At 64.4% G+C, this 25716-nt stretch overlaps 2 protein-coding genes across 4 annotated transcripts; one reads left to right on the top strand and one right to left on the bottom strand.

The window, feature by feature from the left end:
* The first annotated feature begins 672 nt into the window (after positions 1-672).
* On the top strand, positions 673-17635 carry COL1A1 (collagen type I alpha 1 chain). Of its 2 annotated transcripts, XM_074557498.1 has the most exons (51): positions 673-888; positions 2562-2756; positions 2891-2925; positions 3027-3062; positions 3929-4021; positions 4108-4176; positions 5024-5068; positions 5305-5358; positions 5532-5585; positions 5703-5756; positions 5863-5916; positions 6021-6074; positions 6182-6226; positions 6464-6517; positions 6623-6667; positions 6815-6868; positions 7101-7199; positions 7287-7331; positions 7414-7512; positions 7713-7766; positions 7858-7965; positions 8414-8467; positions 8655-8753; positions 8922-8975; positions 9067-9165; positions 9270-9323; positions 9850-9903; positions 10007-10060; positions 10167-10220; positions 10494-10538; positions 10631-10729; positions 10843-10950; positions 11493-11600; positions 11690-11743; positions 11854-11907; positions 12011-12118; positions 12217-12270; positions 12601-12654; positions 13143-13304; positions 13421-13528; positions 13624-13731; positions 13914-13967; positions 14062-14169; positions 14712-14765; positions 14888-14995; positions 15116-15169; positions 15458-15565; positions 15661-15943; positions 16624-16814; positions 16895-17137; positions 17208-17635. In XM_074557498.1, exons 1-51 carry the CDS (start codon positions 807-809, stop codon positions 17352-17354), a joined length of 4362 nt encoding a protein of 1453 aa, XP_074413599.1. In that variant the 5' UTR covers positions 673-806; the 3' UTR covers positions 17355-17635. The 2 variants fall into 2 exon arrangements, with proteins under 2 accessions (XP_074413599.1, XP_074413597.1); XM_074557496.1 differs by lacking the exons at positions 13421-13528; positions 13624-13731; positions 13914-13967; positions 14062-14169 and having other exon boundaries at positions 13143-13216; positions 14714-14765.
* Positions 17636-20589: 2954 nt separating this feature from the next.
* Positions 20590-25656, bottom strand: SGCA (sarcoglycan alpha). Of its 2 annotated transcripts, none has more exons than XM_074557862.1 (9): positions 25475-25656; positions 24759-24908; positions 24540-24679; positions 23859-23931; positions 23537-23735; positions 22902-23064; positions 21838-22037; positions 21678-21704; positions 20590-20981 (listed from the first exon to the last, which is right to left on the bottom strand). In XM_074557862.1, the coding sequence occupies exons 1-9, from the start codon at positions 25512-25514 to the stop codon at positions 20798-20800; spliced, it is 1176 nt and encodes a 391-aa protein (XP_074413963.1). In that variant the 5' UTR covers positions 25515-25656; the 3' UTR covers positions 20590-20797. The 2 variants fall into 2 exon arrangements, with proteins under 2 accessions (XP_074413963.1, XP_074413962.1); XM_074557861.1 differs by having other exon boundaries at positions 20591-20981; positions 21838-22043.
* Between the last annotated feature and the right edge of the window lie 60 nt (positions 25657-25716).

The raw sequence follows: 25716 nt of genomic DNA, 5'->3' as shown, positions 1-25716 counted from the left end.
GGCCTTGGCCTTGCACCGTGCTTGGTCCCACTGGAGGAGGGTCCCCAATGGGAGCCCTGGATGGGTTTTGGGGTGCCTCAGTTCTGGGAGTGGCTGTTGGAGGGGTGGAAGGGCCCTGGGTGTGTTTTGGGGTGCCCCAGCTCTGGGCGTGGGTGGCAGGGCCCTGCGTGTGTTTTGGGGTGCCCCAGCTGTGGGGTGGCTGTTGGGGGGGTCCTTAGTGGGAACCTTGGGTGTGTTTTGGGGTACCCCAGCTCTGGGGATGGCAGGGCCCTGGTGACACTCCCAGCATCGCGTGGCACCGGGGTCCCCAAAGTGCCACGTGCCACATGGCCCGTCCCTACCCCGCCAACCCCTCAGACACCTCCGAGCTTGCAGAACCCCCCCAAAATCACAACCCCCCGCAAAACCCCTCACCCCAAACCCCCCCCAACCCCGACCCCAGCCTCGCCGCGCTGTGCCCGGCCGTGTGTGCGTGTGCCCGCCTGTGTGTGCGTGTGCCCGCCCGTGTTTGCGTGTGCGCGGCCACACGGCCCGAAGGGTGGGGTGGGGGGGTCAGGGGGTGCCCCCCGACTCGCTGGGTGCCTCTGATTGGCCGAGGGGGCCGTCCAAAACCCTCTGCTCGCTCCGGGTCCCTCCTCCCCGCCGCTGCACACCGTATAAAAGGGCCGGCGCAGAAGTGGGCAAAGGGCAGTAGGAACTTTCTGCTGGGGTCTGGATTTGGAGCTCCAGGGTTGCATCGGCCCCGTATGACCCCAAGCTAAGAACAAAAAGAGACCCCAAAGAGTCTACATGTCTAATATTTAGACATGTTCAGCTTTGTGGATTCTCGGTCACTGCTGTTGATAGCAGCGACTGTCCTACTCGCCCGCGGGCAAGGAGAGGAAGACAGTGAGTAGCGGGCGCTGGGTGATGCCCTCACCCCTCGGGACGCGGCTCTGGGCTGGCACCGGCTCCGGGGGCACCCGGCCCGGCTGCCCTGGGGTGGGCGAGGAGCAGCTCCGGGTGGGCGTGAGGAGCGGAGAGGGGAATTAGGGGCGAAATAAGGAAAAGAGGGGAAAAATGCGGAAAAAAAAAAAGAGAGAGAAGAGGACTGGGGGGATTTGTGGTTGGGGGAAAAGGGGTTTAGGGGGCTCTGCGGGGTGAGGAGTCGGGGCGCCCTGCCAAGAGCGGGGAGGGAAGGAAGGGTGGAGAGGAGCCGGCGGGGAAGGAGGGAGACGGGACGAAGGGGAGGAGGAGGAGGAGGAGGAGGCCGGGAAGGGAAAGGAAAGGGGGGAAAGAGCGCGGGAGAGACAAGAGGGGGGAGAAGAGGAGGGAGAGGGGGGGGCCCAGCCCCGGGATCTGCGAAAGCCATCAGGAAAGAATTAGAAAAGTCTCGGATGATTCATAAGCAAAATGTTTCGGCAGCCGGGGCAGCGGGGGCTGCCAGCGGCGCGGGCCGGGGGCACGGCCGGGGTCACCCCCCCGTGCCACGCCACGGCCCCCGTGCCCGCTGCCACCTGTGCCAGGGGGACTCGGGGGGACCCAGAGCGCCCAGCGCTTTTTGCTCATTTTTGTCCTTTTTTGGTATTTTTTGCTGTTTTTCTTAAATCCATTTTTAATTATTACTATTATTTATTATTACTATTATCATTATGCGTTTTGCACTGACAATGCCCATCCAGCATTTCCCATTCTCCATTTCCCATTCCCCATCCTGCATTTCCCATTCTTCATTTTGCCTTCCCCATTCCCATTTCGCCTTTCTTTTTTTTTTTCTCCTTCCCCAGAAGAATTTTGCAATTTCCATCTGCCTTTTTTTAACATCCTTTTTTCCTTTTTTTTTTTTTTTACATTTTTTCCCTTTTTTTACATCCTTTCCCCCCCCTTTTTTTTTACATCCTTTTCCCCCCCTTTTTTTTACATCCTTTTTTTTACATCCTTTTTTTCCCCTCTTTTATTTACATCCTTTTTCTCCCCCTTTTTGTACGCTTTTTTTCCTTTTTTTACTTTGCATTTTTTGGCCCCTTTTTTATTCTTTGCTCTTTTTTAAAATTTTTTTTTTATATATTTTTTTAACATGGGGGGTGTTCCATGAGCTGGCGCAGCCCCTCCCCACGCCAAGACCCTTCCCCACCGTGGGGCCACCCCCGGGCCTGGCCGCTCGCCCTTCCCTTCCCTCCCTTCCCTCTCCCCGCAGCCCCCGCCCGCCTCCGCTCCCGTTCCCGATCCCATCTGGCCCGATCCAGCCCCGTTCCGCCCGGATCCAATTTCACCCCAAACTCGGGGGCCCGCCCGTCCCGTCCCATCCGTGCCCCCCTAAACCCGCGGCTGCCGGGGATCCCCCCCCCCCCATCCTCGGGGGGTGTTTGCCTTGGCCCGGCCGGCCCGAGCGAGCGGCTGCGGGGATTTTTTGTTTAAATTCCAGCCGATGTGGGAAGAGTTTATTGTGGAGCTTTTCCTGTGTCACCCGGCGCGCTGATGAGAACCAGATGAAGGGAGAAGCGCTGCGGGAGCGGGGAGGGGGTGAGGGGAGCGGGGGGAGCTCCGGGCCGCCCCTCCTGACGCTTCCCGTCCCGTCGCAGTCCAAACCGGGAGCTGCATCCAGGATGGGCTCACGTACAACGACAAGGACGTGTGGAAACCAGAACCGTGCCAGATCTGCGTCTGCGACAGCGGCAACATCCTGTGCGACGAGGTGATCTGCGAGGACACCTCCGACTGCCCCAACGCCGAGATCCCCTTCGGAGAGTGCTGCCCCATCTGTCCCGACACCGACGGTATCGCGACATCTCTCCCACAGCGGGGTCCTGTCCCCTCGGGGAGCGGCGGGCTCGGTGTCCCCCCCACCCGGGTGTCTGGGTGTGGGGTGGGTGATGCTGAGCTGCTCTGAACCCCCTTTTTCCCCCCACAGCCTCCCCTGCCTACCCAGAAAATGCTGGAGTAGAGGTAAGGGCCCCCTCAAAATGCAGCCCCCCCAGATTTCACCATAATCCCACCCCCGTATATGGAGCCATCCTTTTCTAACCTGTTCTGTCTCTGCTCCACAGGGTCCTAAAGGAGACACCGGCCCCAAAGGAGACAGGGTGGGTGTGCGCCCCCCTCGGAGCCCCCTGCTCTGCAGGGACCCTCATCCCACTGGGGGTCACTTCAATCCCACTGGGGGTCACCCCAAACCTGCTTGGGGCCACCCCAGTCCTGCTGGAATTCACCACAATCCCATGGAGCTCACCCCAATTCCCCACTGGGGGTCACCCCAATCCCACTGGAGCTCACCCTAATCCCTCTGGGACTCACCCCCATCCCATGGAGCTCACCCCAATCCTGCTGGGCTCACCCCAATCCCATGGAGCTCACCCCAATCCTACTGGGATCACCCCAATCCTGCTGGGATTCACCTCAATCCCACTGGGCTCACCCCAATCCCCCACAGGGGCTCACCCCAGTCCTAATGGAGCTCACCCCAATCCCTCTGGGACTCACCTCAATCTCCCACAGGGGCTCACCCCAATCCCACAGAGGTCACCCCAATCCTGCTGAGATTCACCCCAATCCCTCTGGGCTCACCCTAATTCCCCACTGGAGCTCACTCCAATCCCTCTGGGATCACCCCAATCCTGCTGGGATTCATCCCAATCCCCTACAGAGGCTCATCCCCATCCCACAGGGGTCACCCCAATCCTGTTGGAGCTCACCCCAATCCCTCTGGGACTCACCCCAGTCCTGCTGGGATTCACCCCAATCCCCTACAGAGGCTCATCCCCATCCCACAGGGGTCACCCTAATCCTGTTGGAGCTCACCCCAATCCACTCCCAGTCTCACCCCAATATCCCCCCGGGTCTCACCCCAATATCCCCCTGATCTCACCCCAAGTCCCCCCCAGGTTTCACCCCAATGCCCCCCGGTTCTCACCCCACTTTCCCCCGGTCTCACGCTCTCTTCTCTCGGCAGGGACTGCCCGGCCCCCCCGGCAGAGATGGAATCCCCGGCCAGCCCGGCCTGCCGGGCCCCCCCGGCCCCCCCGGCCCCCCCGGCCTCGGCGGGGTGAGTGTGGGGGGGTCCCTGGTGGCGCAGTCCCCCCCCCCCCCGGGGGTCCCTGCCCCGCTCACCCCCCGCTCTCCCTCCCGCAGAACTTCGCTCCCCAGATGTCCTACGGATACGACGAGAAGGCTGGAGGCATGGCCGTGCCCGGGCCCATGGTGAGACATCAGGGACACTGGGGACATTGGGGACATCAGGGACATTGGGGACATCAGGGGGAGCTGGGCGAGGGAACAGGACAGGAGCACTCCCTGCGCCGGTGATGTCACTGAGCACCGGGACACGGCAGGGATGGGGACAGGGATGGGGTGACAGCAGAAACAGGGATGGGGACAGGGACAGGGACAGGGATGGGGTGACAGCAGAGACAGCAAATGTGTGGGGATTGTGACAGTGACAGAGTCAGGGACTGGGATGAGGTGACAGCAGCGACAGAGAATGTGTGGAGATTGGGACAGGGACAGAGTGAGGGACATGTTGGTGATGGGGACAGGGATGGGGTGGCAATGGGGACAACGAATAGGTGCAGGTGGGAACAGAGATGGACACGACGTTGGGGTGGCAGTGGGGACAGGAATAGGGACAATAAAATAGGGACAGGCAATAGGGACAGTGGGGACAGGCAATAGGGACATAGCAATAGGGACAATAGGGACAGGCAATAGGGACAATGGGGACATGGCAATGGGGCATGGCAATAGGGACAATGGAAACATGGCAATAGGGACAATGGAAACATGGCAATAGGGGCAGGGATGGGGTGGCAATGGTGACAGGCAATGGTCGGTGTTGGGGACAAGGAGTGGAGTGAGATAGGGTGGCAATGGTGACAGGGAGGGGGTGGCTTTGGGACAGTGATGGGGAGGAGGTGAGGACAGCAGGATGAGGGTGGTGGGGTGGCAGCAGGGTACAGCATAGGGTGGTGATGGGGACAGAGGATGGTTGGTGGTGGGGACAGGGCCAGGGTGGCAAGGAACCACTGCTGACACTTTCTCTTCTCCCCAGGGCCCAGCTGGTCCCCGTGGTCTCCCCGGCCCTCCCGGTGCTCCCGTGAGTGTCACCCCTTCCTTCCATTTGGGTTTGGGGACAAACAGCCTCCAGGGCGCCTCTGGGTGATGGGGGGACAGGTCAGAGGGTGTCACACCCTTCCTGACAGCCACAGAAGGGCGTGGGGACACAGCCCTGGTGCCACCACGCAGGAGGACATCACCGCTGCCACTGGGGGATCCAGGCCCAAACTCCTCACTTTCTGACCCATTTTTTCACCCTTTATTTTTAATCCACAGGGTCCTCAAGGTTTCCAAGGTCCCCCTGGTGAACCTGGAGAGCCTGGTGCTTCTGTGAGTGCTGTCACCTGCTGATGTCCCCCTGGGATGGGGACACTGCCAGCCCTGGCTGTGGGGACACTGTCCCTGCTCTGGGATCCATGGCAGTGGTGCTGGCACTGCCCGGGGTGGGTGACAGGGTGACAGGGGGCAGCTGTCACCTCACCCGTGCCCTCCCTCTCTCCTAGGGTCCCATGGGCCCCCGAGGTCCTGCTGGCCCCCCTGGCAAGAACGGAGATGACGTAAGTGTCCTGTCCTTGGGGTCCCCCCCACTTTGGTGGCCCTGCCATCCCCCCCCCAGGTGAGCAGGAGCTGCCTGGCTTGGGGACATGCCACCAAGGCCGTGTCCTTGTCCTCAGGGTGAAGCTGGCAAGCCTGGCCGCCCCGGAGAGCGGGGTCCCCCTGGCCCCCAGGTGAGACATACGGGGACACCCCCAGGTGTCCCCCACTGGGGACAGGGCACTGTGGTGTGGGGACATCACCCCCAGCGCCTCCATCACCACCTCCTGTCTCCCCCAGGGTGCTCGAGGTCTGCCCGGAACCGCTGGCCTGCCAGGCATGAAGGGACACAGAGTGAGTCCCCTCCCCGTGCTGGTGACACTCAGGGGACAAAGGACCCCTGACCCCAACCAGGGTCCCCTCCTGACCCCCCACCCCTTCTCTGTGCTGCCCCTCAGGGTTTCAGTGGTCTGGATGGTGCCAAGGGTGAGCCTGGACCTGCTGGCCCCAAGGTGAGGAGTGGTGGCAGCGTCACCGCTGTCCTGGCAATGTCACCGTGTCCCCTGTCCCTGCAGAGCAGCTCCCTCATGGTGTCCTTGCTTCCTTCCTTCCTCCCTAGGGAGAGCCCGGCAGCCCTGGAGAGAACGGAGCTCCTGGGCAGATGGTGAGTGCTGTACCAGGGGGTGAGGGGGGTTCTGGCCAAGAGGGGACAAGGATTGGGGTGACACCTGATGGGGACCCAGCTCCTCCTCAGGGATCCACAGGGAATGGGGAGGGAAAGGTTGAAGCCCTTGGGAACATCACAGTGGGCAGCAGTGGGATGGGAGGAGGCTCAGGAAGGGGGAAGTGTCCAAGCAGGTGACACAAACGTGTCCTGAACGTGTCCTTGTCCCCTCCCCAGGGTCCTCGTGGTCTTCCCGGCGAGAGAGGCCGTCCCGGTCCATCTGGCCCTGCTGTGAGTATTCGGGATGGGCAGGGCTGACACCCCTGCCCGGGCACGGGGCTCTGGAGGTCACCGGTGCCACCCGCGGCTGTCACTGACGCTGTCCCCTCTCCGCAGGGCGCTCGTGGCAATGACGGCGCTCCCGGCGCTGCCGGCCCTCCCGTGAGTACCCCCGACCCCACGGACCCTCCTGGGGAGGGGATCCCGCCCTGCTGCCCCCATGGGGAGCCCTGGCCGGGAGCCAGGGGGGCTCTGGGGGTCCCCCCGGGCCGGGATCCCCCTCTGAGCCGAACCCTCTTTCCCATTTAGGGTCCAACTGGTCCCGCTGGTCCCCCCGGCTTCCCCGGTGCCGCCGGTGCTAAGGTAGGGCCTGCCTGGCTCTGGGGGGCTGGGAGGGGCTGGGGGGCACTGGGAGGGCGGGCTGGGGGAGCGCTGGGCAGGGAAGGGGTCCTGGAGCATCCGGGCTGGCACTGCCTGGCACAGTGGCACCCGTGGGGACATCCCCTGGGTGACACCTGTCCTGGCTGTGTCGCCGCGGATGGAATCAGCCCTGGCGCTCACTGCTCTTCCTCCTCCTCCTCCTCTTCCTCGCCAGGGTGAGACCGGTCCCCAAGGAGCTCGTGGCAGCGAAGGTCCCCAAGGTGCTCGCGGTGAGCCCGGTCCCCCCGGCCCTGCTGGCGCCGCCGGTCCTGCTGTAAGTGACACCCGCGGGCTCCCCGTCCTTCGGCCTCGCGTGCCGCCAGCCCCGCCGTGACCCTCCTCTTCCTCCTTCTCTCCGCAGGGCAACCCCGGTGCTGACGGCCAACCCGGAGCCAAGGGCGCCACCGTGAGTGTCCCTCTCGCGTCCCCTCCCGGGCGGGGCAGGGAGGGCCGTGCCGCTCCCTCACGGCCCCGTGTGCCTCTTGCAGGGCGCTCCTGGCATCGCTGGCGCTCCCGGCTTCCCCGGTGCCCGCGGTCCCTCCGGCCCGCAGGGTCCCAGCGGCGCCCCCGGCCCCAAGGGCAACACCGTGAGTATCCCCGGGCTCCTCCAGGGGCTCTCCGCGGGCTCCGATCCCTTCCTCGGCACCTGGAGCTGCCTCCGATGTGTCCCTGGTCCGTGCCAGGCCCGGGTGGCACAGGGGGTGGCAGATGCTGCGCCCTTGTCCCTCCGATGTCCCTCTGCTCCTCAACCCGCCGTTAACCCTTTCCTCTCTTCTCTCCCCTGCAGGGTGAGCCCGGCGCTCCAGGCAACAAGGGTGACACCGGTGCCAAAGGCGAACCCGTGAGTGACTCCCCGATGTGTCCCTGGGGGCGCGGGCCCTGCTGGCCCTGACCCATCCCGGGGGTCTTCATCCCTCCGCGTCCTTCCCCAGGGTCCCGCTGGTGTCCAAGGTCCCCCCGGCCCCGCTGGAGAGGAAGGAAAGAGAGGAGCCCGTGGTGAGCCCGGCCCCGCTGGGCTGCCCGGCCCCGCTGGCGAACGTGTGAGTAGCGATGTCCCTGTCCCTGTCCCCACCATGTCCCTGTCCCTGTCCCCGTCCCTGCCATGTCCCTGTCCCTGTCCCCATCCCTGCCATGTCCCTGTCCCCATCCCCACCATGTCCCTGTCCCCACCCCCGCCATGTCCCTGTCCCCATCCCCTCCATGTCCCTGTTCCTGTCCCCATCCCTGCCGTGTCCCTGTCCCCATCCCTGCCGTGTCCCTGTCCCCATCCCTGCCATATCCCTGTCCCCACCCCCGCCATGTCCCTGTCCCCATCCCCGTTCTCCTCCCATCCTCCCATGTCCAGCGTGAACCCCCTGCCTGTTTGGGGACCCCGGGGTGCCACCCCCGGCCCCTTCATGCCGCTCCCGCTGGTGGCCATGTCCCTCCTCCCCTGGTCCCCCGATGTCCCCCCGTGTCCCCGCACTGACCCTGCCGTGTCCCCCTCAGGGCGCTCCTGGCAGCCGTGGTTTCCCTGGCGCCGATGGCATGGCCGGTCCCAAGGTGGGTGTCCGCGTTCCTCTGTGGGACAAAGCGGCGTCAGCGCGGCCCTGGGGACTCTGCCCGCTGTCACATGTGCCCGCACAGCGGCCACAGCGGCTCCGAGTGGCTGCCACCCGCAGGGACACGGCTCTGTGCCAGTCCCCGGGTGCTGTCCCTTCCCTGGGTCACCCCTGTTCCCCCTCTGCAGGGTCCCCCCGGTGAACGCGGCTCCCCTGGCCCTGTTGGCCCCAAAGGATCTCCTGGTGAAGCTGGACGCCCCGGGGAACCCGGACTGCCCGGTGCCAAGGTGAGGCGGCACGGTGACACGGTGACACGGTGACACGGTGACACGGCGACCAGCACGGCCGCAGGGCTGTCCCGCTCTCTGTGCCGGAGCCGCTCTCCAGGACGCTCCCGTTGTCCGGAGCATCCCCTGGCCGTGCTGAGCTCCTGACCCCGCTCCCGCTCCCCGCAGGGTCTCACTGGAAGCCCTGGCAGCCCCGGTCCCGACGGCAAGACCGGCCCTCCTGTAAGTTGTCCCCGCCGCTGTCCCCGCCGCTGTCCCCTCCTGCCCTGGCTCTCCAGGGCCCGGCTAAAGCAGCTCTGGCTCCTCCCGACAGGGTCCCGCTGGTCAAGACGGGCGGCCCGGCCCCCCCGGCCCCCCCGGAGCCCGAGGCCAGGCCGGCGTGATGGGATTCCCCGGTCCCAAAGGTGCTGCGGTGAGTGCCACCCATCCCCGAGGCCACCCTGCTCTCTGGGGACACTCCCAGGGCTTGTTCCTTGTTCCCGGTGTCACCACGGGCTCATCCCTCTCTGGTTTTAGGGCGAACCCGGCAAACCCGGCGAGAGAGGAGCTCCCGGTCCCCCCGGAGCTGTGGTGAGTGTGGGGTGTCCGGGAGGGGGGTGACAAGGGAGGGTGAGAGGTGACAGAGAGGGACACCGTGGTGTGGGGTGGCAGGGAGGGTGACAGGGAAGGTGACAGGGAGCATCACCCCATGACAGCGTGACAGGGAGGGTGACAGGGAGGGTCACCGCCGTGTGGGGGGACAGGGAGGGTGACAAGGAGAGTGACAAGGAGCATCACCTCATGACAGGGTGACAGGGAGGGTCTGCCTGGCACGGACCACCTGGCTGGGGTGAAATGGGGTTGTGGGGTGTGAATGGGGTGGGAATGGGCTGTGAATGCGGGGTGAGGGCCCTCGGCAGCCAGGGCAGGCTCCGGGCCCGAGGCCGCGGCGGGATGAGGTGTTTGGGATCCCCGCCCGGTGTTCGGGATGCCGGCCCGGTGTTTGGGATCCCGGCCCGGGCAGCTCGCCGCGGTGTCTCCCGGCCTTCGAAGGATCCCGCGGCCCCCGCCCAGGCTCTCGGCTCGCTCTGAGCACCCTCCTCTCCCTCCTCCCCAGGGCCCCGCTGGCAAAGACGGTGAAACCGGTGCCCAAGGTCCCCCCGGCCCTACCGTGAGTATCTCCCGGCCCGCGGCCCCCCCCGGCCACGCCCGGCCCCCGGCCCCGGGCCTCGGGAGCCACCTGCGCCCCTCCATGGCTGTGCTGTGTCCCCCAGGGTCCCGCTGGAGAACGAGGTGAACAAGGTCCCGCTGGTGCTCCTGGCTTCCAGGTGAGGGCTGTCCCCTCCCCGGCAGGGGGACAAAGCACCCAGAGCACGGGTGGCATTGCCATTGTCCCCTCCGTGGTGGCTCATGGCTCCTCTTCTTCCTCCCCAGGGTCTGCCTGGCCCTGCTGGTCCCCCTGGTGAGGCTGGCAAGCCTGGTGAGCAGGTGAGTGTGGGCATTGGGGACCCTCCTGTCCCCTCCCCATTGTCCCTGTCCCCTCCTCATTGTCCCTGTCCCCTCCCCATCACCCCTGTCCCCATCACACCGGGGCTGCTGCTGCTGCCACTGGGGTCCCCCCAGGACACCCCCAGGTTCTCCATGGGAGCAATGGGAACCCCAGCCCTGCCCAGGGAATGAGGGACTCCTGGGCCACCCCCTATGCCCGTCCCTGGTGCCACCCGTTCCCCTCTGACTTGTCACCCTGTCCCTCCCACTCAGGGTGTCCCCGGAGACGCTGGAGCCCCCGGTCCTGCCGGTGCCAGGGTAAGCTGAACCCCCCCATCTCCCCCCAACCCTGGGCACCCCAAAATGCCCCACACAGCCCCTGATGGGCCTGCCCTGTGCCACCTCCCCAGGGTGAGAGAGGATTCCCCGGAGAGCGCGGTGTCCAAGGTCCCCCCGGTCCCCAAGGTCCCCGCGGTGCTAACGGTGCTCCCGGTAACGATGGTGCTAAGGTAGGTGCCAGCCAGGCATGGGGCTGTGCCCGGCTTGTGGGGCACAGCTGGGGGGCGGCTGGGCTGGGTTTGCTGGGCCCGGGTCTCACTAATCCCCCTCTGCCTCCCTGCAGGGCGATGCTGGAGCTCCCGGAGCCCCCGGGAACCAGGGCCCCCCCGGTCTGCAGGGAATGCCCGGAGAGCGTGGTGCTGCCGGCCTGCCAGGCGCCAAGGGTGACAGAGTGCGTGTCCCCAGAGCCCTCGTGTCCCCAGACCCTGCGGTGCCCCTCGGTGACCTGCTCCCCACCATCCCTGTGCCCCCTCAGCTTCCCTGCGGGGCTGGGTGTGCCCGGAGCTGAGGCTGGTGGGCATCGGTGTCCTGGGCAGGAAATGCTCTGTGCCACCTCTGTCCCCATCCCTTTGGGGCAGGGGATGCTCTGTGCCACCTCTGTCCCCATCCCTTGGGGCAGGGATTGCTCTGTGCCACCTCTGTCCCCATACTGTGGGGCAGGGGATGCTCTGTGCCACCTCTGTCCCCATACTGTGGGGCAGGGGATGCTCTGTGCCACCTCTGTCCCCATCCCTTGGGGCAGGAAATGCTCTGTGCCACCTCTGTCCCCATCCCTTGGGGACAATCCCTCTCTGAGAGCCCAGCTCTTGTGAGGAGGAGGATGATGGTCCCAGCCCGTCCCAGGGAGGATGAAGAACCAGGGATGTCTCAGTGCAGAGAGGGGTGATCCCTCCAAGGACCTGTCCTCATAACCCCCCTTTGTCTCTCCCTCAGGGTGACCCCGGTCCCAAAGGTGCTGATGGCGCTCCTGGCAAGGACGGTCTCCGAGGCCTGACCGGTCCCATCGGCCCCCCCGGCCCTGCTGGTGCTCCTGGTGACAAGGTGGGGACATCCCGCAGGGACAGCTGTGTCCAGGCACTCACTGCCACCCCCTCTCCACAGCCCTGATCCCTTTTCTCTGTTTTCTCCAGGGTGAAGCCGGTCCCCCCGGCCCTGCTGGTCCCACTGGTGCCCGTGGTGCTCCCGTGAGTGTCCCCCACGCTCGGTGATGGCCCTGCCACTCCTCGGTGGCCCTGGTGGCCCTGGTGGCCGTGTCCCCATCCCGTCTCACTCCGTTCCCTCCCCTCTCCTGCAGGGTGACCGCGGCGAGCCCGGCCCTCCCGGTCCTGCTGGATTTGCTGGCCCCCCTGTAAGTGTGACAGAGCACCCTCCCCCAGCCCGGGGGTCCATGCTGCCCCCCCAGGGTGGCTCTGAGCCCCTCGGGCTCACCCTGTCCCCGTGTCCCCCCTCAGGGCGCTGACGGCCAGCCTGGTGCTAAAGGTGAAACTGGGGATGCTGGAGCCAAGGGTGACGCCGGTCCCCCCGGCCCCGCTGGCCCCACTGGTGCTCCTGGACCTGCTGTAAGTGCCCCCCCCCAGCCCCCCCAGTGCCCGGGCTGCGGCCCCGATGCTCAGCTCACCTCTTTCCTCCTCCTCTTCCTCCCCTTCCTCCTGCCTAGGGTGCTGTTGGTGCTCCCGGTCCCAAAGGTGCTCGCGGCAGCGCTGGACCCCCTGTAAGTACCGGTCCTGTGGGGAGTTTGGGGGCGTTGGGGGAGTTTGGGGGCACCCCCGGGTGGGAACAGCCCTGAGGGGCTTTAATTCTGCCTCTGCTCCCCTCACACCGTGGGGCATCTCTGGCTCTGCACCCCCAAAACCATCTGGGGATGGCACCAGAGTGGGGTGTTGCCTTTACAACACTTCTTTACAATTTGGGGGGTCGCCTTTACACCCCCCAAATCAGCCCCCCAGGTGGGCTCTTTGCTCTGCCCACCAGCCCTGGGGTTCCCCTGGATCCCTGGACCTCGGGATCCGGCCCCACTGACCACAGCTCTCCTCCTTTCCAGGGTGCTACTGGTTTCCCTGGTGCTGCTGGAAGAGTTGGACCCCCCGGCCCCTCTGTGAGTACCCCTGGGGGGAGATGGGGGGCTGGAGATGGGGACAGGGGAGGGTACATGCTGGGGACAGGGGACAGGGGGCGCTGGGGACAGGAGGCACTGGGGACATGGGGACAGGAGGTGCTGGGGACATGGAGACGGGAAGCGCTGGGGACAGGAGGCTCTGGAGACACAGGACATGAGGAACTGGGGATAAAGGACAGGAGGCACTGGGGACATGGGGACAGGAGGCATTGGGGACACTGGATGGGAGGACCTGGGGACCCTGGATGGGAGGCCCTGGGGACAGGGGACAGGAGGCACTGAGGACATGGGGATGGGAAGCACTGGGGACAGGAGGCACTGAGGACATGGACGGGAGGCTCTGGTCGCCATCCAGGTGCTGCACGTGGCCTCCCTGTCCCACTTGGCCCCGGGACAGCCCTGGCCGCCCTTCAGCTGGCAGCGGGGGGGTCCCGGCCTGACTGCACCGCCTCCCCCGCCCCGTGCAGGGTAACATCGGCCTGCCCGGCCCGCCCGGCCCCGCCGGCAAGGAGGGCGGCAAAGGACCCCGCGGTGAGACCGGCCCCGCTGGCCGCCCCGGAGAGCCGGGACCCGCCGGGCCCCCCGGTCCCCCCGGCGAGAAAGGAGCCCCCGGTGCTGACGGTCCCATCGTGAGTCTCCCCCTGCCCGGATCTCTGTGCTCGTCACCACCTCTCGCTGTCCCCTCCGCGGGGATGGGGAGGTGACACCGGGGCTGTCCCCGCTGAGGCGCTGTTTGTCCCCGCAGGGCGCTCCCGGCACTCCCGGACCCCAAGGTATCGCCGGCCAGCGCGGTGTGGTCGGTCTGCCCGGCCAGAGAGGCGAGCGAGGCTTCCCTGGGCTGCCCGGCCCCTCCGTGAGTACTGGGGGGCTCCGGGGACCCGCAGGCTCTGTCACCCCCCTAGGGTGGCTCTGTGACAGCGTCTGAGCCCCAATTGTGTCCCCCTGCAGGGTGAACCCGGCAAACAAGGCCCCTCTGGCTCTCCCGGTGAGCGCGGCCCCCCCGGCCCCATGGGCCCCCCTGGCCTGGCTGGACCCCCCGGAGAAGCTGGACGTGAGGTGAGCACACATGGTCACTATGGGGCTGGGGGCACGGACCCTGTGCTGATGGGGGGCTGTGAGACCCCCCCGTGCTGATGGGGGGCTGTGAGATCCCCCCATGCTGGGGATGCGCTGATGGGGGGCTGTTGGACCCCCCGTGAGCCCCCCACCCTAACGAGGGTCTCTGCTCCCCATAATAGGGTGCTCCCGGTGCTGAAGGTGCCCCCGGCCGTGACGGTGCTGCTGGTCCCAAGGTGAGTGGGCTCTGAGGGGTGTGGGAAGGGTGATGGGGTTGTGCTGGCCTGCACTGACCTCTCCTCTTCCTCCTCCTTCTCCTCCTCCTCGCAGGGTGATCGTGGTGAGACCGGCCCCGCCGGCCCCCCTGGTGCTCCCGGTGCCCCCGGTGCCCCCGGCCCCATCGGCCCTGCTGGCAAGAATGGAGATCGCGGGGAGACGGTAAGTGAGGGGTGCCCCCGGTGCCCCCTGGCACCCCCCGGCCCCGGGACACCCAGAAAGGACCCAGCTCTGGGGTCTGGCCCCGGGCTCAGCTCCTGATGCTGCCAGGAGCTTTCCAGGCAGGCAGAGGTGCCACCACCACCCTGCAAAGGGTGATCTCAGATGTGCCACCACCTTGCAAAGGGCGATCTCAGAGGTGCCACCACCACTCTGCAATGGGAGATCTCAGAGGTGCCACCACCACCCTGCAAAGGGTGATCTCAGAGGTGCCACCACCTTGCAATGGGTGATCTCAGAGGTGCCACCACCACCCTGCAAAGGGATCTCAGAGGTGCCACCACCACCCTGCAAAGGGATTTCAGAGGTGCCACCACCACCCTGCAAAGGGTGATTTTAGAGGTGCCACCACCACCTTGCAATGGGTGATCTCAGAGGTGTCACTGCCCGCTCGAGGGTCCCCAAGCCTCTCAGGGTGGTTCTGCCCCAAGCCAGCCGCAGGAGGTGCAGGATGCTCTAACCTGTCCCCTTCTCTCCTGTGCCAGGGTCCCCAAGGTCCCGCTGGCCCCCCTGGTCCTGCTGGTGCTCGTGGTCCTGCTGTAAGTGATGCTCTGCTCTGCTCTGTCCCCCTTGGTGCCTCTGTGTCCCCACAGGCGTGGGGACAGTGACTGGCCAGCACGGCACTCAACTCATCTTCCTCCTCCTCTTCCTCCTCCTGCAGGGTCCCCAAGGTCCCCGTGGTGACAAAGGTGAAACCGGTGAACAGGGTGACAGAGGCATGAAGGGTCACAGAGGCTTCTCCGGTCTCCAGGGCCCACCTGGTCCTCCCGTAAGTCCAGTGGGGTGACAGTGACCCTGCCACACGTCCTGGGGGCAGCACGGGCTGCTGATGTCACCTCTGATGTCGCCTCTGATGTCGCCTCTTCTTCTTCCTCCTCGACTGTCACAGGGCTCTCCTGGTGAACAAGGTCCTTCTGGTGCTTCTGGTCCCGCCGGTCCCCGAGTGAGTCCTGGGATGAGCTGTGACATCGGGACATGGCTGTGACACCGCGGGGAGGGCGGGGGGGTTCCCACAGCCAGCGGGATTCCCGCAGGGTTTGGGGTCGGGGTTGGAGGCTCTGGAGGCTCTGCCGGGTCCCCACAGCCAGCGGGATTCCCGTAGGGTTTGGGATATTGGTTGGAGGCTCTGCCGGGTCCCCACGGCCATTGGGATTCCTGTAGGGTTTGGGATATTTGTTGGAGGCTCTGCCGGGTTGCACGACCACACTCACGCTTTTCTCCCACCCCACAGGGTCCCCCTGGCTCCGCTGGTGCTGCCGGCAAGGACGGTCTGAACGGTCTGCCCGGCCCCATCGGTCCCCCCGGCCCCCGCGGCCGCACCGGCGACGTCGGTCCCGTCGTACGTCCCGAACCCAACCGCACCCTCCCGTTGCCGCCCGCCTTCAGCGCCCGCTCCTCCGTCACCATCCTCCTCCTCCTCTCCTCCTCCCGCAGGGTCCCCCCGGCCCCCCCGGGCCCCCCGGTCCTCCCGGCCCTCCCAGCGGCGGCTTCGACTTCAGCTTCCTGCCGCAGCCGCCCCAGGAGAAGGCGCACGACGGCGGCCGCTACTACCGGGCCGACGATGCCAACGTGATGCGCGACCGCGACCTGGAGGTGGACACCACCCTCAAGAGCCTGAGCCAGCAGATCGAGAACATCCGCAGCCCCGAGGGCACCCGCAAGAACCCTGCCCGCACCTGCCGCGACCTCAAGATGTGCCATGGCGACTGGAAGAGCGGTGGGTGTCCCGTCGGTCCCCTCGGGGCTGTCACCGCGTCTCTGTCCCCTGCGCTGCTCCTCAGCTCTGTCCTTCTGTCCTGTCTCTCCTGTGTGCCCTGCCCTCCATCCTCCTCCTGTCCCTCTCCCGTTTCTCCCCCTCTTCTTCCTCCTTTTGTGCTCCATGGTCCGCCCCCAGCTCCCTCCTTTGCCTTCCTCACCTCCCTCCTCATCTCCCAGTGTTGCTCCTCATCTTCCTCCTTCCTCCCTTCATCCTCAGCATCTCCCAGTCACTGTCCTCACCTATCCCTCCATCCACTGCTTCTCAGCTCCATTCTCCATCTCCTGGGGCTGTTCCTCACCCTCGTCCTTCATCCCTCACCTGTTCTCTCCTGGATTCTTATTACCTCCATTCCCCTGGCTGTTCCTCACCTGTTCCATCCCTCTGGCTGCTCCTCACCTCTTCCATCCCCTTGGGCTGTTCCTCAGCTCCATTCTTCATCCTCTGGGGATGTTCCTCACCTTCATCCTTCATCCCTGCTGGCTGTTCCTCTCCCCCATCTCCCTGGCTGTCCTTCCCCTGTTCCCTCCTGGCTGTTGCTCTCTCCTGTCCCCCCTGCCTGTCCCTCTGTCCCATTCCCTGTCTGTCCCCGTCCCCACCACCCTCCCTGCCCCTCTCCTGACCTGTCCCTGTCCCCTCAGGCGAGTACTGGATCGACCCCAACCAAGGCTGCAACCTGGACGCCATCAAGGTCTTCTGCAACATGGAGACGGGCGAGACGTGCGTGTACCCGACTCAGGCATCCATCGCCCGCAAGAACTGGTACCTCAGCAAGAACCCCAAGGAGAAGAAACACGTCTGGTTCGGCGAGGCCATGAGCGACGGCTTCCAGGTGGGCTCGGGGGCCGCCAGGGGGTGGAGGGGATGAGGAGCCTGGAATGGTTCGGTTGTGACCGATGTCCCCTCGCGCAGTTTGAGTACGGCGGCGAGGGCTCCGACCCGGCCGACGTGGCCATCCAGCTGACCTTCCTGCGCCTCATGGCCACCGAGGCCTCGCAGAACGTCACCTACCACTGCAAGAACAGCGTGGCCTACATGGACCAGGCCAGCGGCAACCTGAAGAAGGCCCTGCTGCTGCAGGGCGCCAACGAGATCGAGATCCGCGCCGAGGGCAACAGCCGCTTCACCTACGGCGTCACCGAGGACGGCTGCACGGTGAGTGACGGGGATGGCGGTGGCGTTGGGGACATGCTAGGGACGGGGAGTGACCTCGGTGTCCCCACAGAGTCACACGGGCGCCTGGGGCAAGACAGTCATCGAGTACAAGACGACAAAGACCTCGCGCCTGCCCATCATCGATTTGGCTCCTATGGACGTCGGCGCTCCGGACCAGGAATTCGGCATCGACATCGGCCCCGTCTGCTTCTTGTAACCCCGGACGCCCCACGCGTGACAGGAGAGAGTAATAATAATAATGATAAAAATAATAATAAAAAAAAAAACACCAAAAAAAAAAAAACCTGCCAAAAAAAAAAAACAAAAAAAAAAGGAGAAAATTTCACATGGACTTTTTGAATTTGTGTCGGTTTCTATCCAGCGTCTCTAAAACAACCCCGGTTGCGTTGCCGTAAGAGAAAAAACCTCAAAAACCCTCTCAAAAAAAAAAAAAGAGCATTCAACCCCCCCTAAAAAATACTAAAAAAACCAAATAAATGACTTTTTCAAACAAAATCACCAGGAAGTGGGTTCGCTTGCTTGCCCCCCCTCATTCCTCAGCCCCGGAGATGGCAAAGCTCAGCTCCCCAAAGGGTCCCCGAGCCCCCCGGGACCCCCAGGCCCCCTCCCCGCCAGCCCCTTCGCTTCTTGCATCTCATTAGAATTTTAATTTTTGCTGCGAGGAAGATGTTGAACCCCTGGCTATAATTTGCTTTTTCTCCCTTGTTTTCCCTCTTTCTCTGCCCTCTCCTCCTTATTTTTTATTTGGATAATGCTGATTTTGAGTTCTCTCGATTTTCCTTTTGTTCTGGTTATTTTTTATCGTGGTTTTTTTTTCCTGTTTTGTTTTGTTTTGTTCGTTGTTTGTTGTTCATTTTATTTTTATTCAGGCAGCAAAACCAATTCACTCCCAAGCCACGGAGCAGCTCCGGCCCTGCGCTGACGCCCCTGTCCGGATGGCTACCTCACCACTCTCGGGGTGTTTCATCGTCTTTTGAGTCTGAATTTTGGGGTTCTTTTTGTTTTTTTAGCTTCGTTTGGAGCTTTTCAGCCGTGCCGGGACTTTCCTGCCAGGTTCAGAGCAAAGGTGCTAATTTCCCCCCATCATGTTCCCTCCCTTTTTTCTCTTTGGTTTCTCTGTTGTTCTCTTATTTTGATTTTTCCTTTGGAGGTTTCTTTCCCTCAGGATTTTTATCCTGGTTTTTGTTTTTTTTTTTTTTAATTATTATTTTTAAATATTCTCTTTAATTTTGGCCCCGGAACACCCAACCCCGGGACCGCCTGGTGCTACAACCTCCAAAGAGGTCTCAGCTTGCTCTGTTTTAAATTCCCCTCTATTTTATGCTTTGTTTCCCTCCTGTTTTTTGCTGCTCAGCTCCACTGGGGAATTTTCCAAAGGTGCTATTCCCCCCCTTTACCCCCACCTCCAACGCCCCACCAGCAAATCCCGCAAAGCAAGAGGCACCGAATTCCGAGGGGAAAAGGAATAAATCGATTTTCCAGGTCGAGCAGGTGGAACTTCAGCTCTGCTCTCATCTTCCAGCAGCTTTTTTCCATCCATCCATCCATCCCTCCATCATCCATCCATCCTTCCATCCATCCATCCATCCCTGCATCCTCCCCGGGCACGGAGGGCCACGAACCCACTCCCTTTGCCGGGCCCAGCTCTGGCATTTCCCCGGGTTTTGTACCTACTTTGTATAATGTATAATAATAATAATTAATTAATTAAGTAATTAATAATTTTAAAGCGGTTTGGGGGTTTTCTTAATTTTCTTTTTTTTTTTTTTTTTTCGAAAATGGATATTATTATTTTTTTTTTTCTTTCTCTGACTGCTGAAATAAAGGCATGTGAAATGATCCAACCAACCTCGGGCTGCTCTCTGCTGCTCTCGGGGGGCTCGGGGTGGGGTGTCCTGATGGGCGATGTTGGGAATTCCTCCTCCCCGATCCCACTCTCGTCCCGTCCGATCCCGCTCTGCTCCCGGCGAGTTCTGCGCTCCGCTCCTTGCCCGTCCTCCTCCTCCTCTTCCTCCTCCTCCTCCTCCTCCTGTCCCAGCCCCCCCAACCCGGGATGAGGGGGGGGAGGAAGGAAGGGGAGGGGGTTGGGATGGGCTAGGGGGGGCAGGGACCCTCATTGGGGAGGGGTCTGTGTCCCCAAATGGGGAGGGGATGAAGGGCTGGGACATTGAGGGGGCTCAGATCAGAGCGACCCCCGAAAGGGAGAGCTGGGGAGGGGGGTGGGCAAAAAGAGACGCCCCCAAAATTGGGGCAGAGGGGTGAGGGGCTGGCGCGGTGTGGGGGTGCCCCGATATGAGACCCCCATCCTGCCCCTCACTGCCCCCCTTCCCTGCCCCTCATTGCCCCCCATCCCTGCCCCCATTGCCCCCCACTCCTGCCCCTCATTGCCCCCATCCCTGCCCATCACTGCCCCCCATCCCTGCCCCTCATTGCCCCCATTCCTTTCCCTTATTGCCCCCCACTCCTGCCCCTCATTGCCCCGCATCTCTGCCCCTCATTGCCCCCACTCCTGCCCCTCATTGCCCCCCATCCCTGTCCATCACTGCCCCCCATTCCTGCCCCTCATTGCCCCCCATCCCTGCCTCTGATTGCCCCCCATCCTGCCCCTCATTGCCCCCCATCCCTACCCCTCATCGCCCCCCACTCCTGCCCCTCACTGCCCCCCATCCCTGCCCCTCACTGCCCCCCATCCCTGCCCCTCATTGCCCCCATTCCTTTCCCTCATTGCCCCCCATCCCTGCCCCTCAGTGCCCGGTCTGTGCCCCCTCCCCATGGCGGGGGGCTCGCAGGGACCCCCGGGGCCGCAGTGCCGGCCCTGTCCCTCTCCATCAATGGCTCCCCTTGTTCCGCGGGGCCCCCGCGCGTTCCTCTCCCCCACCTGGCGCCGCCCCGGCCGGGGGGGCTCTCAAAGAGCCTCTTTCTTCCGCGGGGCTGGGCCGGGGGAACCCCCGGGGGCGGGGAGGGCTCCGGCGGGCTCCGAGCTGAGCGAGCGGAGCCTTCGGGGGCTGCGGGGCGATCCAGGCGGGCACGGAGACCCAGGTGAGCTGGGGAGGGTCTGGGGAGGCCATGGCGGGGCTCTGGGAGGGTGTCCCCGCTTTATCCCAATCCCCAGCCCCATCCCTGTCCCTCCTCTGTGTCCCAAACCCCGGCCCCATCTCTCTCCCCTGTCACCCCCTTTATCCCAGTCCCGGCCCCATCCCTGTCCCCCCTTTATCCCAGTCCCCATCCCGCTCCCCTGTCCCCCCTTTATCCCAATCCCCGGCCCCATCCCTGTCCCCCCCTTTATCCCAATCCCCTTTTCCCCATCCCTCTCCCCTGTGTCCCTATTCGGCCGGGGGATCACTCGGAGTCACCCCAGCCCTTTTGGGGGGAGGTTACGAGTTTTGGTGGCTGAGCACCCCGAAACCTACCCCGTCAATAAAGCAAAACAGCCTCATTTCTTCGCTGAAACTCAATTTATGCACCAAAATTCACCCCAAAAAAAGCGGGGACACCCCAAACCCTCCGGATCCACAACTCCTTCTCACCCTTACCGGGGTTTTACCCCCATAAACCCCCCCGGACACGCTGTCCCCAGCCCTGTCGCTGTCCCCATCTCTGTCGGTGTCCCCGGCTCGGTGTCCCCGGCTCGGGGTCCCCTCAGGGCGGCAGCAGCGGGGCTCGGGCGCTGCCCATGGGGTCGGTGCGCTGTCCCGTGCGGATGTTGAACATGGGCAGCGTGGAGAGCGGCCGGGCCACGTCCCGGGGCACGTCCCGCCTGCCGGCCATGAGCCGCAGCTCCCGCGTGTCCCCCGCGATGGAGCTGTGATGGAACAGCTGGAGGCTGCGGGGACAGCGCGGCATGGAGCTGGGGCTGCCAGCAAACCCCCCTTGGGAACACATTTTTGGGGTGTCTGATCCGTTATGGGGTGAGCCATGGTCGGTGTTTGGGTGTGCGCCCCAAAATTGGGGTCTTCACCCCAAAAATGAGGGTGTGCACCCCGTCAGTGGGGTCTGCTCACCCTTCAGTGGGTCTGAATGACTTTATTGGGGTCTTCACCCCAAAAATGAGGGTGTGCTCCCTGTCACGGGGGTCTGCACCTCGTCACTGGGGTCTGAATGCAGTTATTGGTGTCTGCCCCCCAAAAGTGAGCCCTGAACCCCATCATTGGGGTTTGGGTGTCGTTTCTGGGGTCTGCCCCTCATCTTTGGGGTCTCCTCCCTGCCCGGGGTCCCTCAGAGGCTGTCACAGAAGTGAAGCAGTTCCTTGTGCCCCATCCCGTGTCTCAGAGGGGTTTTGGGGTGGTCTGTGGGGTGGGGAGGGCAGGAGGGGGCTGTAGGGGGGGTGGGGGGACCTTTAGGTTCCATGGCACCCCCAAAAGAGTTGATTGTCCCCCCTTTTCCTCCCCAGCTCTGTCCCCACACTCGGCCATAAGAAACCTCCCAAAGCAGCCCCCCAAAGCAGCCCCCCCAAAGCAGCCCCCCCAAAGCAGCCCCCCAAAGCATCCCCCAGCACCCCCACAGCTCAACCAGCACTCACTCAGACGTCTGCAAGTCCCGTTTTTCCCTACAAAACACAAGAAAAAGGGGAAAACCCCAATAATTATGGCGGGAAGGGCTCTCCCCAGCCCCGGCTCATCCCGGGGGTCACGGGGGCTGGGGAGGGGACACCCGGGGGGGTGGGGGGACCCCCGACTCACACTCCCTCCCGGCGGCAGCACATGAGGTGGCCCAGGAGCAGCGACAGCAGCGCGGCCACGGCCAGCGGCACCAGCATTGTCACCAGGAACGGGGACAGCAGCGCCCGGGGGGGGGCATCGCTGGGGGGCTCAAAGGGGGCCCCCCCCTCCAGCACCCCTGGCCCCCAGAGCGGCCCTGGCGGGGTGGGCGTGGGAGACACCTGCAGCTGGGGGAGAATGGGGGCTAGGGGGGGCTGGGGACATGGGGGGACATGGGGGATATGGGGGGACATGGGGGAAATGGAGGGACATGGGGGAACATGGGGGAACATGGGGGATATGGGGGACATGGGGGATATGGGGGACATGGGGGAAATGGGGGACATGGGGGACATGGGGGACATGGAGGGACATGGGGGACATGAGGGAAATGGGGGACATGGGGGAAATGGAAGGACATGGAGGGACATGGGGGGACATGGGGGACATGGGGGCACACAGGGGAACCAGGGAACACAGAGGGACACCAGGGGACATGGGGGGACACGGGGGACACTCAGGGACATGGAGGAACACAGGGGGACATGGGGGACACAAGGTGACATGGGAGAACATGGGAGACATGGAGGAACCCATGTTCCTCGGGGAAACAAGGGGGAACATGGGGGGACACAGGGACACCAGGGGACATGGGGAGCAAGGGGGGACATGGAGGGACACATGGGGACACGGGGGACACAGGGGAACATGGAGGAATATGAGGGGGCATGGGGGGACACAGGGAAACAAGGGAGAACATGGAGGGACAGAGGGGGACACCAGGGGACACAGGGGGACACCAGGGGACATGGGGGACACGGGGGGACTTGGGGGGATATGGGGGACATGGGGGACAGAGGGGGACACAAAGGGACTTGGGGGAGCACAGGGGATACTGGGGAACACGGGGGACATGGGGGGACACATGGGGGAACACGAAAGGACATGGGGGACACAGGGGACTTGGGGGAACACAGGTGACACCAGGAGACACAGGGGACACAAGGGACACAGGGGGACGTTGGGGGACACAGGGGGGGTCTCACCAGGGTGAGGTTGCACCAGCGGATGGAGAAGTGGGGGGCGAAGGTGTCGTAGCAGGAGGCCAGGGGACGCTGGCCGCGGTGACAGCGGGCACGGCTCTGCGGGGACACGGCCGAGGCCAGGCACGGCGAGAAGGGGCTGTGGGAGCCCACCTGGACATACACCCTGCACAGGAGGGCACCCCAAAACCAGCCATGGTCAGGAGGGGCTGTGGGAGCCCACCTGGACATACACCCTACGTGGCAGATGACCCCAAACCCACCATGATGAGAAGACCCCACACCACTGCTGGGAGATGACCCCTAAACCCCCCATGGTCAGGAGGGGCTTTGGGAGCCCACCTGGACGTACACCTTGCATTGCAGGTGACCCCAAACCCACCATGGTGAGAAGACCCCAAACCACTGGTGGGAGGTGACCCCAAACACCCTCAGGGATACCGAGAACATCCCCATGACCCCCAGCCCTGCCCGTACCCCTCCTTGTGGCCCAGAGGTGACCCCAAACCCCTCATGGGCCCTGAGTACATCCCCATGACCCCTGGCCCAGCCCGTACCCCTCCTTGCGGCCCAGAGGTGACCCCAAACCCCCTCAGGGACACCGAGTCCATCCCCATGACCCCCGGCCCAGCCTGTACCCCTCCTTGCGGCCCTCGATGGGCAGCGGGACGCGGCCACCACGGTCCAGGGCGGAGGTGACATTGACCACGTGCAGGTCCCCGCGCTCCCAGAGCCCGGCCGAGGCCTGCAGGAACAGCTCTCGCGCCGCCTCGGGCAGCAGCTCCTCCACGTCCCTGTTCCCCACCAGGAACTCGGCCTGGAACGGCGCCTGCCCGCCTGCGGGGACGGTGACACCCGTGGGGACAGCCCGTGAGGTGGCACCTGTGGGGTGACACCCGTGGGGACAGCCCGTGGTCACCACGGGGCCATCCTGGGGGATTTGGGGCGCTCAGGCCGTACCTGGGGCAGGGGTGACAGCGATGACGAGGCGCTGGGATGCGGTGGCGAAGGTGTGGCGGTTGTAGGCCAGCACCTGAGGGGACACAGGGGACACCTGGGGTGGGCCAGCCAAGCCCCTGGCTCAGTCCAGGACCCACGGGGCCACACCTGGACACTGTGAGTGCCCAGCTCATACCTGGACACTGTGGGGCCATATCTGGGCACTGTGGGGCTGTACCTGGATGCTGTGTGTGCCCAGTCCGTACCTGGACGCTGTGTGTGCCCAGCCTGTACCTGGATGCTCTGTGTGCCCATACCTGGACGCTGTGTGTGCCCGTACCTGGATGCTGTGTGTGCCCAGCCCGTACCTGGATGCTCTGTGTGCCCATACCTGGACGCTGTGTGTGCCCAGCTCATACCTGGACGCTGTGTGTGCCCAACCCGTACCTGGATGCTGTGTGTACCCAGCTCACACCTGGGCACTGTGTGTGCCCATACCTGGACGCTGTGTGTGCCCGTACCTGGATGCCGTGTGTGCCCAGCTCACACCTGGATGCTCTGTGTGCTCATACCTGGAGGCTGTTTGTGCCCAGTCCGTACCCGGATGCTGTTTGTGCCCGTACCTGGATGCTGTGTGTGCCCAGCTCATACCTGGGCACTGTGTGTGCCCATACCTGGATGCTGTGTGTGCCCAGCTCGTACCTGGATGCTGTGAGTGCCCAGCTCCTGTGCCCCCGGGCAGCCGTACAGGAAGCCGGGCTGCCCGGGGCCCCGCTGGGCCAGGCGCAGCCACCGCGGCAGGTCAGGGTGTCCCCACAGGTGGGCACGGAACGTCACCGGGGCTGTGGGGACACCGGAGTGGGTATGGGCACTGCCAGTGCCCCCCCTTTACCATGCCCAGCCCCCCGGCCTGGCCCTCACCATCGTCATCCTCGCTGCCACTGAAGGCCTCCAGGAAGGGCTCCCGCTCCAGCTCGTGCACGAAGATGGCTCCGGTCTCGGCGGGGACGCGGAGCTCGGGGAGGACGTGGTGGTCGGGGACAGTGGCCAGGGACACCCCCAGGGCCAGGGCTGCGGCCACACACGGGGCTGGAGTCAGGGCTGGGAGCCTGGCCCCTCCCTGCCTCAGTTTCCCCAGTGCCCACAGACCCCCGGTGCTCTCAGAGGGGCAGGAATGTGTCCCCACAATGCCAGGTGTCCCCACAGTGCCAGGTGTCCCCACAATGCCAGGTGTCCCCACAGTGCCAGGCGTCCCCAGGGCAGAGCAAGAGGATGTTTGGGGGCAATGGTGACAGGGATAGAATGAGGTCAGGGCTGGGACAGAGCAGGGAACAAGGACAAGATGGGGACAAGGATGGGATGGGAACAAGAACAGGATGGTGACAAGGACGGGATGGGCCCAGCACTTTCCCCAGCCCTGGCTGTCACACAGATGTGCCACTCATTGTCCCTTCCATATCCCACACCCCGCTGGCACAGGGACACGGTGGCTTTTTTTAGCTCTGGCACGTCCCAGCCCCGTCCCCCCTGTCCTCCCCCCTGCACCCCCCGTGTCCCCCCCAGTTTGGGGTCCCCCATCCCCTCTGTCCCCCCAGGCCCTGCCGTGTCCCCCGGGGGGTGACAGGGCTGTCACTCGCCTGCCAGCGCCCAGAGCCGGAGCAGCTCGGGGCCCTCCATGTTCCCGCACCGGGAGCGGGGCCAGCGCTGATTGACGGAGCCAGCGGGGCCGGGGGGGCCCTCGGGGGGGTCCCACAGGGGACACCCCTCCGGTGCCACCTCTGTCACCGAGGCACGGCGCTCCGGGGCTGTCCCGTGTCCCCCCGAGGTGTCCCCAGGGCGGGCTGGTCCTGGTGCCACCACTCGGAGGTGGCGATTTGGG

The sequence above is a fragment of the Zonotrichia albicollis genome, chromosome 23 (assembly GCF_047830755.1).
Source record: "Zonotrichia albicollis isolate bZonAlb1 chromosome 23, bZonAlb1.hap1, whole genome shotgun sequence".
Taxonomy (NCBI): Eukaryota; Metazoa; Chordata; class Aves; order Passeriformes; family Passerellidae; genus Zonotrichia; species Zonotrichia albicollis.
This window is presented reverse-complemented; position numbering and strand designations above follow the sequence as displayed.